This window comes from Trachypithecus francoisi, unplaced genomic scaffold (assembly GCF_009764315.1).
Source record: "Trachypithecus francoisi isolate TF-2019V2 unplaced genomic scaffold, Tfra_2.0 Lachesis_group12, whole genome shotgun sequence".
Classification (NCBI taxonomy): domain Eukaryota; kingdom Metazoa; phylum Chordata; class Mammalia; order Primates; family Cercopithecidae; genus Trachypithecus; species Trachypithecus francoisi.
Genome location: NW_022681457.1, coordinates 5305693 through 5318556, shown reverse-complemented (window position 1 = coordinate 5318556; position 12864 = coordinate 5305693). Strand labels below are relative to the sequence as shown.

Sequence of the window (12864 nt, the reverse complement as noted above, 5' to 3'; positions counted from 1 at the left end):
GAACCTGGGAGGTGGAGGTTGCGGTGAGCTGAGATTGCACCACTGTACTCCGACCTGGGTGACAGAACGAGACTCAGTCTCAAAAAATAAAAAGACAATATGGTGTCTGGGATGTGCTCTAACATAAATCCAGTGAGGGGAGGGAGAGGATGTGAATGAAACAAAGGCTGTGTGAAGCCATGAATTCACCTGGGTTCATCCCCTGCTCACTCTGGTTTTAGATGTTTGAAAGTTTCCATAATAAAACACTTCTGAGAAAGGGGGACGTGCCTTTCACAGCCTCCCAACTGCTCTGACCCCAACACCAGGAACCTGGCATCTCTGACCTAACAAGGGCATCAGGACAACGCCGCCGTCATTCACCTTGGTTCTGCACACGCCCAACGATGACTTCTGTCCTGGGCTAACCAGAAAGGCCATGGGTGCTGAGAGAGCCCCCCAGAGCCAGCCATGCAGTGAGTGCCCCCACCTGGGGCCCTGGGATGTTCTGGAAACAGGAAGGAGGGTTCTATGGGAAGGGGGCCCCAGTCCTGGGGTCAGGCCAAAGATCAGGAGACTCACTAATTCTGTTCTCTGATCCCTGAGTCCCTTCCCCCATCTGGGCCTGGACCCCTGAGTCCCACCCAGGTCCCAGGTCATCCCCTGGGCAGGCCCTGCCCACCCAAGCCTTGGTGAAAGTTTTGTGGGTTTTTTTGTTTTTGTTTTTGAGACAGAGTCTCGCTCTGTCACCCAGGCTGGAGTGCAATGGCGTGGTCTCGGCTCACTGCAAGCTCCGCCTCCCAGCTTCACGGCATTCTCCTGCCTCAGCCTCCTGAGTAGCTGGGATTACAGGCGCCCGCCACCTCGCCCGACTAATTTTTTTGTATTTTTAGTAGAGACGGGGTTTCACCGTGTTAGCCAGGCTGGTCTCGAACTCCTGATCTTGTGATCTGCCTGCCCACCTCAGCCTCCAAAGTGCTGGGATTACAGGTGTGAGCCACCGTGCCCGGCCAGTGAGTTTTTTTTTTTTTTTTTTTTTTTTTTGTTGTTGTTGTTGTTGAGACGGAGTCTCGCTCTGTCGCCCAGGCTGGAGTGCAGTGGCCGGATCTCAGTTCACTGCAAGCTCTGCCTCCTGGGTTTACGCCATTCTCCTGCCTCAGCCTCCCGAGTAGCTGGGACTACAGGCGCCCGCCACCTCGCCCGGCTAGTTTTTTGTATTTTTTAGTAGAGACGGGGTTTCACCGTGTTAGCCAGGATGGTCTCGATCTCCTGACCTCGTGATCCGCCCGTCTCGGCCTCCCAAAGTGCTGGGATTACAGGCTTGAGCCACCGCGCCCGGCCCAGTGAGTTTTAATACTGACCACTTAAGGTCTTTGGACAGACTCAGAGAAGGGAATGCGTATATACGTAAGGCAGGGGCCCGGTCCCCAGCACATCTGTGCAGTCCTCATCAGCACCACCTGCCCTGATGGGCCGCGAGGCCCCCCCGTGGGGCCAGGGCCAGGTGTCTGGCTGCTGTATAGATATGACCTAAACCCCATCAAAACCATCATTGTGGTTCTAGAAGTCAACCAAATAAGGTAGGATTTGCCCCACCAAAGACCATTGTCTGGGGGGATTAACCTTGTTTTCTAGAAACTCCATTTAAAAAAACAGAATATGCCCAAACCAGCTGGAGTCAACAGATACTTGACCGGGCCTTTCCTCCCGTCCCCGTCTGCTCCCTCCACCTACCCCTCCCCTCCCTCCTGTCTCCCACTCACCTATCCAAACCGCTTTTCCCTAATTCCACCCTCATCCCTAAACCTAATTTAACCTGAACATCAATTTCCTTAGTTGTATCAGAAATGATTCTGGAGGTTGGGCATGGTGGCTCACACTTTGGGAGGCCCAGGTGGGCAGATCACCTGAGGTCAGGACTGTGAGACCAGCCTGTCCAACATGGAGAAACCCCTGTCTCTACTAAAAATACAAAAATTAGCTGGGCGTGGTGGTGTGCACGCCTGTAATCCCAGCTACTCGGGAGGTTGAGGCAGGAGAATCATTTGAACCCGGGAGGTGGAAGTTGCAGTGAGCTGAGATTGCGCCACGGTACTCCAACCTGGGCCACAGAGCATTCTGGAAAGGCATCCGTCCCGAGCCAGCTGACTTGCACCCTCTGCTCTTCACTTGGGGCACCTGGCCTGTCTGATGTATTGCTTCAAACTAACATTAATTGGGATTTTTTTTTCCTTTAATTACAAAAGCAATACATGCTGAATGAAGATGATGTGAAATGCACAAAAAAGCTCAAGGGGGTCAGGCATAGTGGCTCATGCTTGTAATCCCAGCACTCTGGGAGGCCAAGGCAGGTGGATCACCTGAGCCCAGGAGTTTGAGACCAGCCTGGGCAACATAGTGAGGCCCCGTCTCTACGAAAAAATACAAAAAATTAGTGGTGCATGGTGGTATGCACCTGTGGTCCCAGCTACTCCAGCGACTGAGGCTGGAGGATCGCTTAAGCCCAGCCGTTCAAGACCAGCCTGGGCAGCATAATGAAACCCCATCTCCACAAACAGTACAGAAATGTAGCCAGGTGTGGTGGTGCAGTCCTGTAGTCCCAGCTACTAGGGAGGCTGAGGTGGGAGGATTGCTTGAGCCCGGGAGGTTGAGGCTGCAGCGAGCCGTGATTGTGCCACTGTGCTCTAGCCTGAGTGACAGTGAGACCTTGTCTCTTAAAAAAAAAAAAAAAAAAACCCAGAAGTCCACCAAGGTGAGCTGCACATATGCCCAGAGCCAGAGGAGCTTTGTGCAACAACCCTGTGTGATAAGGACAAGGGGCTTGGTGCCGGAGCCCACCCACTCTGGAGACCCAAAAACTCCTGGGACATGTCCTAGGAGTCAGTGGGCTGTGGGGCTCCACCCCTTTCCATGGTCCTTTCCACTGTTACGTGGCTGTAGGACTGAACAAGCTGCTGGGCAGGGGCCGGGGACCTGGGGTCCGCCCGACCTGGTGAGGAATGTCAGCACTGCCATTCCCCGCTGTGGGACCCAGGCCGAGGCCCAGGCGAATAAGGCCCTAATCCCACTGCGTTCATACTCGGCATGTTACTGTGAGTGAAGCTCTGAGACCTAGGCCAAGCCTTTTCCCTCTCTGTGCCCCAGGGTCCTCCTGCCCCACCCTCTCGCCATCTCCAAGCCTCAGTTTCCTCAACTATCAAATGCAGGCATTGGGCTGGGTGCGGTGGCTCACGCCTCTAATCCCAGCACTTTGGGAGGCTGAGGCAGGAGGATCACGAGGTCAGGAGATCGAGACCATCCTGGCTAACACAGTGAAACCCCATCTCCACTAAAAATACAAAAAACATTAGCCGGGCGTGGTGGCGGGCGCCTGTAGTGCCAGCTACTCGGGAGGCTGAGGCAGGAGAATCATTTGAACCCAGGAGGTGGAGGTTGCAGTGAGTCGAGATTGCACTGCTGCACTCCAGCCTGGAGGACAGAGCGAGACTCCATCTCAAAAAAAAAAAAAATTAAATAAAAATAAAAATAAAAATGCAGGCATTGTTTTTTGTTTGTTTGGTTTGTTTTTGTTTTTGAGACGGAGTCTCGCTCTGTCCCCCAGGCTAGAGTACAGCGGTGCAATCTTGACTCACTGCAACCTCCACCTCCTGGGTTCAAGCGATTCTCCTGCCTCAGCGTCCTGAGCAGCTGAGATTACAGGCGTGCACCACCACGCTAGGCTAATTTTTTATATTTTTGGCAGAGACAGGGTTTCATCATGTTGGCCGGGCTGGTCTTGAACTCCTGACCTCAAGTGATCCGCCCACCTCAGCCTCCCAAAGTGGTGGGATTACAAGCGTGAGCCACTGTGCCTGGCCTCAAATGTAGGCATTGTGAGGGTTACGATGGGTGCAAAGCCCTGAGCACCAGGCAGCCTCCAAGCAGGTGATAGCCATGGGAACAGTTTTGTTACTATTTTTTTTCTTTTTTAGAGAAAAGGTCTCGCCATCTTGGCCAGGTTGTTCTCAAGCCCCTGGGCTCAAGCAGTCCTCCCACGTCAGCCTCCCAAAGTGCTAGGATTACAGGAGTGAGCCACCGCGCCCAGCCCTCGTTACTATTGTTTTTTTTGTTTTTTGTTTTTTGAGACCGAGTCTCATTCTGTCACCCAGGCTGGAGTGCAATGGCGCAATCTCAACTCACTGCAACCTCCGCCTCCTAGGTTCAAGCAGTTCTCCTGCCTCAACCTCCAGAGTAGTTGGGACTATAGGCATATGCCACCACACCCAGCTAATGTTTATATTTTTAGTAGCGACCAGGTTTCACCACGTTGGCCAGGCTGGTCTTGATCTCCTGACATCAGGTGATCCGCCTGCCTCGACCTTCCAAAGTGCTGGGATTACAGGCGTGAGCCACCATCAGCCCTTGTCAGTGTTTTTGCTGACCCAAGCTCTTTCGGTCCCTGAACCATCCAGCTCTTTGATCATTTCCCTTTGCCACAGCCTCCCGCCCCTGCATCATATGCCTTCTTACTCACACTCACCCCCCAGCCCCTCCCGGCCACAAACCGCATCCCTCTTTGATTTACCGCTGGAGTTTCCCATCTTCCTTCTTGGTAATGCCCCCCCATCCCCACCTGACCCTTGCTGCAGAGAATCTGCCTCCCTCTGGTTTTTCTCCTCACCAACCCCCTGGCTCCCTCTCCCCCACCCCAAGGAAAGTCCCTGCTATTGTTTCTCCACCCCACCCACTTCAAGGTGCCGCCCCACTCCCTGCCTGAGCACCGAGGCGGTTCTCAAGGCAGGGATGGGTGAAGCCTGGGCACTTCTCTCTGGCGGGTTGCCACTCACAGAACCCCCCAGTGCCCCTGCGGCCACAGCAGCTGGCATTTCCAAAGGAGCAGCTTCCAGTACTGCCCCAGGTTCCGGCCACAGAGCTTAACCTGGATTCACTCACTTGATCCTAAAACACTGGGACGTCCCCATTTAACAGCTGTAGATGGGAGCCACAGAGGGGAGGGCGGGCTCAGAGCTCACGGCTGCCAGCCCCACTGCTACGCCCATTTGACGGAGGGGGAGACTGAGGCTCTGGGTGGCAAGTGGAGAGGGAAGCAGAACCATGGGGGGCCCTGCAGGACATGGCAACACCTGACGGAGAGGGACTTGGAGGGGAAAATTGGCCTGGCCCAGGGACCCATACCCGCTCTGTCCCCATGCCGTGGGAATCAATGAGGCAGAGAGAACACAGGGGAGGATAGAAACAAGGGGCCTGGTGACCAGGGACAGGGGCAGGCCGAGGGGGATTCCCCGTTGTTGACACGGTTACCTGAGCATCTATTTCTGGCCTCAAACCACCCCAAAACTATCTGGGGCAAAAGGAAGAAAATAGACTGATTAACTTCCTCTGACTCCCTTTCTCCAACCTCAACTAAACTCTGAGCGTTTGACCAGGGCAGCTCCAGGAAACCAGTTTCATTTCTCTCGGCGTTTCCCAAAAGGAGGGGTGGGCGGGGCTCTTCCAGTTTAAGGGGAGAGAAAGGGCCTCAGCAGAGACAGTGGAGGGCGGTGGAGAGGACCGCGCTGTCCTGCTGTCACCGAGCGCTGAAGGTAGTGACACGGCCAGTGGTGGGGTGAGAGAGACAGGACCCACAGAAACAGGGACTGAGAAACAGGAGTGGGGGAGATGAGGAAGAGGGAAAAGAGACTGGGCGCAATGGCTCACGCCCAGAACCCCAGCACTTTGGGAGGCCGAGGTGGGTGGATCACCTGAGATCAGGAGTTCAAGACCAGCCTGGCCAACATGGCAAAACCCCATCTCTACTAAAAATACAAAAATTAGCCAGGTGTGGTTATGGGTGTCTGTCATCTCAGCTACTTGGGAGGCTGAAGTGGGAGGATTGCTTGAACCTGGGAGGCGGAGGTTGCAGTGAGCCAAGATCGTACCACTGCACTCCAGCCTGGATGACAGAGAAAGACTATTAAAAAAAAAAAAAAAGAAAGAAAAGAAAAGAAAGAGGGAAAAGAAGAGAAAAAGACAGGAACCCGAGAGCTGTGGCAGAGGTGGAGACCGGTGAGGAGGGAGGTGTGGACGGTCCAGGGGACTCTGAAAGAATGGGGTTGGGGGACACAGGTCCAGAGAAGAGGGCAGTGATTGGGGGAGGGCTGGCTCCAGCAGCTGGGCAGCCCATGGGAGACAGAGTCAGGCTGCAGCAGTCACAGGCCTCAGCCACAATAGCCCTCCCTTCTCCTCCACCCCAGACGCCATCTCCCACCGAGAGTCATGGCCCCATTGGGTGAGTAAGCAGGGGAAGGGGCTCTGGGACAAGTGAGTAGAACCCCTCTCCCCCAACCTGCTGCGTACCCGTTGACCCTGTCCTCCTCCTCCCAGCCCTGCGCCTCCTCGTCCTCATCCCCATCCTCCTCAGCCTGGCGGCCTCCCGGGACTGGAAGGCTGAACGCAGCCAGGACCCCTTCGAGAAATGCATGCAGGATCCTGACTATGAGCAGCTGCTCAAGGTGGTGACCTGGGGGCTCAATCGGACCCTGAAGCCCCAGAGGGTGATTGTGGTCGGCGCTGGTGTGGCCGGGCTGGTGGCTGCCAAGGTGCTCAGCGATGCCGGACATAAGGTGGGAAGCACTGCTTGCAGTCTACCTAGAGTCCCTCCTGCTGCAGGCTGGAGTCCCTGGGCAGAGGGACCTGGCCTCGTTCCTGCTTGAGAGGGTGGGGGTGGGGATGTGGAGGGAGAGGCTACCTTTCCCCGTGGTCTGAGGGTGAGGCCCAAGCCCCCTGCTGTCACATGTCTGCACTGAGAGGCCCTAGACTTTCCTGTCCCACGTTTCATCCCAGAGGGAAGTGTCACTGGCTCAAAGCTCCTGTCCTGGGGTGGGGCGCCTGTTGGCGGAGAGGAAACTCCACTAAGGGGATGTGTGCCCTGAGGTCTAACCACTGACCTACTCACTGAAATCCAAGAATGAGAATGGGCCATCCCAGGGGCTTCTACACATATGGGTTATCTCCCAACTCCCCGAGCTGGGAAGTCCCTTTGCAGTCTAGCCGGCGGCCTTCCTGCTGCACTCTAGAACGGCTCACTTGGTTCTGTTCCCCCACATACAGAAGGGGCCCCTCTCCTAGTCTCCTGTGCCACCGTGGGGACGGAAGAAGCCAGGGGGCTGGCACGGGGTGGGAGGGGGCAGGGAATGGTCAGTGGGTGGAGCTGAAGGGCCCTCCTCGCCCCACTGCCTCCCTCAGGTCACCGTCCTAGAGGCAGATAACAGGATCGGGGGCCGTATCTTCACCTACCGGGACCAGAACACGGGCTGGATTGGGGAGCTGGGAGCCATGCGCATGCCCAGCTCTCACAGGTGACCTGGCAACCCACCCACCTGTGTGCCTAGACTCAACCAGCCCCCTAGCTCCATCCCCACGCCACAGCAGGCATCCTTCGCCTAATCCCCATCTCAGTCTTGCCTCCAGCGCCAGCACTGGGCCTCTGGCAATGCTCGGGCCACCTAGTCCAACCAGACCCCCAGCTAGCCCTGCCTGGTGCAAAAGCCTGGCCCCTCCAGGCCTGCAGCTCCACCGGCCCCACACCCTCAGGCACTCCAGCCCCAGACTGTTTCTTCATCTCAAACCTCCATCCAACCCAAACTCTGTCCCCCTTTCCGATTCTAAGCTGGGCTGTATTCCCATTCCTAACTCAATCCTAATCCTGGTACTGCCCTAAGCCCTCTAACCTTGTCCCCATTTCATTCCCATCCCTCAGCATTGATCACCCTACATCTAGCCCAGCCCCCAGCCTCATGCTGGTCCCCAGCTACTCTCCCCTCCCACCTCCCTTCTCCAAGTTCCACTAGGGACCGGGCTACCTCCACCGGCGCCCAGCCCTCACTCACCCACTCCCTGAATCAGGATCCTCCACAAGCTCTGCCAGCGCCTGGGGCTCAACCTGACCAAGTTCACCCAGTACGATAAGAACACATGGACGGAGGTGCACGAAGTGAAGCTGCGCAACTACGTGGTGGAGAAGGTACCCGAGAAGCTGGGCTACGCCCTACGCCCCCAGGAAAAGGGCCAGTCACCCGAAGACATCTACCAGATGGCTCTCAACCAGGTGGGCACCGCCGGTACCCTCCTCCTGCCCTGACTTCTCTGGCCTCCTCCTAAGCTCGCCCTGGCGCGCTCCCTGGCCTGGCTTTTCTTCTCTCTGTCATCCCTTGGGTCCCCCGCCACGGGGTGGAGCACCTGTTGATGGAGATGGAAATTCTACCAAGGGGATGTGTGCCCTGAGGTCTAACCACTGACGTACTCACTGCAATCTGAGAGTGAGAATGGGCCATCCCAGGGGCTTCTACGCATATGGGCCACCTCCCAAGTCCCCCCCCCCTTTTTTTTTTGAGACGGAGTCTTACTGTGTCGCCCAGGCTGGAGTGCAGTGGCGCCATTTCAGTTCACTGCAACCTCTGCCTCCCAGGTTCAAGCAATTCTCTGCTTCAGCCTCCCGAGTAGCTGGGATTACAGGCGCCTGCCACCCTGCCCAGCTAATTTTTGTATTTTTAATAGAGACGGGATTTCACCATCTTGGCCAGGCTGATCTTGAACTCCTGACCTCGTGATCCACTTGCCTCGGCCTCCCAAAGTGCTGGGATTACAGGCGTGAGCCACTGCCCCCGGCCCCAACTCTGTTCTTTAGTTTCCCCATAAACACTGCTGACCCCAAAGCTGCATCAGCTTTTGGCCACTTCCCCTTTCACCCACACACTGTCCTGGACAACCTCTCCAGTCTCCACCTCTGGCTTAAACATAGATCCACGGGCTGATGGAGACATCTGCCTCTCGAGACCCTGGCCTGTGTCCCTCCCAGGACCCTCTAGCTCCACTGGGCTCAGAACCTTCTCCTAAACCCGTTCCTCCTCCCGGTGCCCCCATCTCACAATGGCCCCACCACCCCGTAGTCACGGGCAGACCCCCAGGAGCCATCCTCCTCCTGACCTCCTCCTCGCCCACCTCCCCCACCATCAGTGCCCACCCCTGCCCCCTGATGCTTGTGCCCTGCTCCCCTCTGCCCACCCGAGCTCAGGCCTCCTCCTCTGCCCTGGACCCTCCCCCAGCCTCTTCTCCAGCTGCCCAGGCTTCAGTCTCCCCAACCTGGTACCAGAAGTGTCTTCCCACACACCCAGAGTGATGCTGCTCACAGCCCCTGGTGGCTCCCCACCGCCTCCAGTACAAAGTCTGATCTTTTCGGGCTCAGCTTTGAGCCCTGACTGGCCTTCCCTTCTGCACCCCTCCAGCCTCATGCTCTTTTCTCCTCTAAGGAATTTTTGTCCTCATGGTGGCCCACATGCCTCCAGCTCTGTGTCCCTCACACTCACTATACCTGTGCATCGCCCTCCCTTGCCCAGACTGCCTTTCCCTTCCCCACACAGGAACTCCTGCTCAGCCCTCAAGAACCAGCTCCAATGTCCCCTCCTCCAGGAAGCCTTCCCTGATACCTTTAGGGAGGAGCTGGCCACACCCAATATCCCCTCCCCACCCAGGTCAGAGCCCACTTGCCCATCTGCCCTTCTAGACCAGGTCATTTCTTTTTTCTTTTTTTTTTTGAGACGGAGTTTCAATCTGTCGCCCAGGCTGGAGTGCAATGGCCGGATCTCAGCTCACTGCAAGCTCCGCCTCCCGGGTTCACGCCATTCTCCTGCCTCAGCCTCCGCAGTAGCTGGGACTACAGGCGCCTGCCACCTCGCCCAGCTAGTTTTTTGTATTTATTTTTAGTAGAGACGGGGTTTCTCCGTGTTAGCCAGGATGGTCTCGATCTCCTGACCTTGTGATCCGCCCGTCTCGGCCTCCCAAAGTGCTGGGATTACAGGCTTGAGCCACTGCGCCCGGCCTAGACCAGGTCATTTCTATGCCTTGACACTGACTGGTTTGGGAGCCTGGGAGATGCGAGATGCATGAGTGAGTGAAGGGGCACCTCCTTCCCTCTGAGGCCCTGGCCAGAATAGGGAAGCCAGGTAGACCAAGAAGAGGCCTGAAATTAGACAGGGGCAGCGAGGCTTCTGGGAGGGGGTGAGACTTGAACAAAGTGCTGAAGGACAGGCACTCATGTGCCACGCAAAGACAGGCAGGGAGAAAATAGGTGCCAGACGTGCAGGTGGGAGAGCCCTGAGGGCAGGTGGTCTGGGCACTGGACACTGCTCACAGAACCGGAGCTGCTGTAAAAGACATGGACTGAGGCCAGACACGGTGGCTCACGCCTGGAATCCCAGCACTTTGGGAGGCCGAGGCGGGCAGATCACTTGAGGTCAGGAGTTCGAGACCAGCCTGGCCAACATGGTGAAATTCCGTCTCTACTAAAAATGCAAAAATTAGCCAGGTGTGGTGGCGGGCACCTGTAATCCCAGCTACTTGGGAGGCTGAGGTGGGAGAATCTCTTGAACCTGGGAGGCAGAGGTTGCAGTGAGCCGAGATGGCGCCCCTGCACTCCAGCCTGGGCGACAGAGCGACACTCCGTCTCAAAAAAAGAAAAAAAAGACATTGAGGGGCTAGCAGGGGCCTTGAACATGAGGCTGAGGGGCAAGGACCCTGTGGCCCCAGGCACTGGGGAGCCACAGGAGGGCTGTGGGCAGGGGACAGATGGTAGGTAAACTTCTCAGCCATCATGCCCTGTCAGTGCTGACCAGTGACACGGGACCAGCTTCTGTCCATGGCCACAGTGATTCAGGCAACAAATAATCACCGAGCCCCGGGAGGACACAGCACGCCTGGGATCCTCTCCCAGCCTCCTCTCCAGCTGCCCACACCCCTGCCTCCATGGAGCTCACAGGCTGGCTGGCCCAGAAATAGGCAAAATAACACCCAACTGGGATGAGCTGTGACCAGCCTGGCCTGCCGAATGCGGGATGAGGCGGCGTGAACAGTTCGGGAAGATCGGAGGAGTGGTGGCATCTGAGTTGCCATGGAGGGCAAGGCGGAGGGCACGGTGTGGGCAAAAGCCCAGGGGCTTGAGAGTGGTGAATGGCCAGCCATGGGCAGAACGACCAGGAGAAGCCGGGTGTGGGCTCCAGGCCCAGCCTCCACCCTGGCTGCCCAGGCAGCTCAGCACCATGTCCGCTTCTTCCACAACAGGCCCTCAAAGACCTCAAGGCACTGGGCTGCAGAAAGGCGATGAAAAAGTTTGAAAGGCACACGCTCTTGGTAAGTGGGGCCCTTGGTTCTGCTGAGAGGCAGGGCAGAGAGTGTGACCATGAGGCCTTCCCCAGAGAGTCAGAATGCGGGTACCTGGGACCCTAGTCCTGCCACCACCTTCCTGCCTGACCCGGGGGCTGGACACGCCCCCTCTCTGGACCTCAGTTTCCCTCATCTGTCAGTGAGCGGGGACCAGATCCTACGGTCCAAGGACATGTCATGGGACCAGGAGGCCGGGCTGCGGAGGGGCTCTCTCGGGGGTGCAGCCTGCCTGGGCCCTGACCTCGGCCTGCGCCCACCCTGCAGGAATACCTCCTCGGGGAAGGGAACCTGAGCCGGCCGGCCGTGCAGCTTCTGGGAGACGTGATGTCTGAGGATGGCTTCTTCTATCTCAGCTTCGCCGAGGCCCTCCGGGCCCACAGCTGCCTCAGCGACAGACTCCAGTGAGGGGCGGGGCTGGCGGGCAGGGGAGGGCGGGGACCAATCAAGACAAGTAGCAGGGAGTGGGAGGAGCCTCTGGGTCTGGGGGCGGAGCTGTTATGAAGGGCGTGGCCTACTTGACGGCAGTGGGGCTAAGAGTTCCCGGATAAAGGGCACGGTCTAGCGGAGAAGAAGTGGTGGGGTCCCTGGTCACACAATCCACTACTCCTGCGACTTCCGGGATGTCAGGGACGGGCAGGGTCGGGAGAGGTGGATGACTGGGGAGCGGGCCGGTGCCCATAGGGGCCAGCTGCCGGGGTGGGTGGGGCCAGGCGGAGGGGCAGGGCGGCAGAGCCCAGGTCATCCCCCCAACCCCGCCCCGCCCCGCCTGCAGGTACAGCTGCATCGTGGGTGGCTGGGACCTGCTGCCGCGCGCACTGCTGAGCTCGCTGTCCGGGCTTGTGCTGTTGAATGCGCCCGTCGTGGCGATGACCCAGGGGCCGCACGATGTGCACGTGCAGATCGATACCTCACCCCCGCAGCGGAATCTGAAGGTGCTGAAGGCCGACATGGTGCTGCTGACCGCGAGCGGACCGGCAGTGAAGCGCATCGCCTTCTCGCCGCCGCTGCCCCGCCACATGCAGGAGGCGCTGCGGAGGCTGCACTACGTGCCGGCCACCAAAGTGTTTCTAAGCTTCCGCAGGCCCTTCTGGCGCGAGGAGCACATTGAAGGCGGCCACTCGAACACCGACCGCCCGTCGCGCATGATTTTCTACCCGCCGCCACGCGAGGGCGCGCTGCTGCTGGCCTCGTACACGTGGTCGGATGCGGCGGCCGCGTTCGCCGGCTTGAGCCGGGAAGAGGCGCTGCGCTTGGCGCTCGACGACGTGGCGGCATTGCACGGGCCTCTCGTGCGCCAGCTCTGGGACGGCACCGGCGTCGTCAAGCGTTGGGCAGAGGACCCGCACAGCCAGGGTGGCTTCGTGGTACAGCCGCCGGCGCTCTGGCAAACCGAAAAGGATTACTGGAGGGTCCCTTATGGACGCATCTACTTCGCCGGCGAGCACACCGCCTACCCGCACGGCTGGGTGGAGACGGCGGTCAAGTCGGCGCTGCGCGCCGCCATCAAGATCAACAGCCGGAAGGGGCCTGCATCCGACACGGAGGGGCAGGGGCATGTGCATGGGGTGGCTGGCAGCCCCTCGCATGACCTGGCAAAGGAAGAGGGCAGCCACCCTGCAGCCCAAGGCCAGTTCTCTCTCCAGCACACGACCCACACGAGGACCTTGTATTAAAGTATTTTCGGAAAAA

General features: G+C 58.0%; 1 protein-coding gene across 5 annotated transcripts in view; it reads left to right on the top strand.

Annotated features, from left to right (window-relative positions):
• Positions 1 to 12864, top strand: part of IL4I1 (interleukin 4 induced 1) — a 21156-nt gene extending 8292 nt beyond the window's left edge. For 2 of the 5 annotated variants that reach the window (XM_033224149.1, XM_033224150.1), the window contains 8 exons: positions 280 to 455; positions 6213 to 6247; positions 6343 to 6581; positions 7204 to 7316; positions 7864 to 8065; positions 11074 to 11142; positions 11440 to 11576; positions 11948 to 12864. In XM_033224149.1, coding sequence (XP_033080040.1) covers positions 451 to 455; positions 6213 to 6247; positions 6343 to 6581; positions 7204 to 7316; positions 7864 to 8065; positions 11074 to 11142; positions 11440 to 11576; positions 11948 to 12848 — 1701 coding nt within the window. In that variant the 5' untranslated portion in view covers positions 280 to 450 and the 3' untranslated portion in view covers positions 12849 to 12864. Of the gene's footprint in view, positions 1 to 279; positions 456 to 5445; positions 5562 to 6212; positions 6248 to 6342; positions 6582 to 7203; positions 7317 to 7863; positions 8066 to 11073; positions 11143 to 11439; positions 11577 to 11947 lie in introns of those variants that run through there. The other 3 variants (XM_033224148.1, XM_033224152.1, XM_033224151.1) reach the window with 3 other exon arrangements.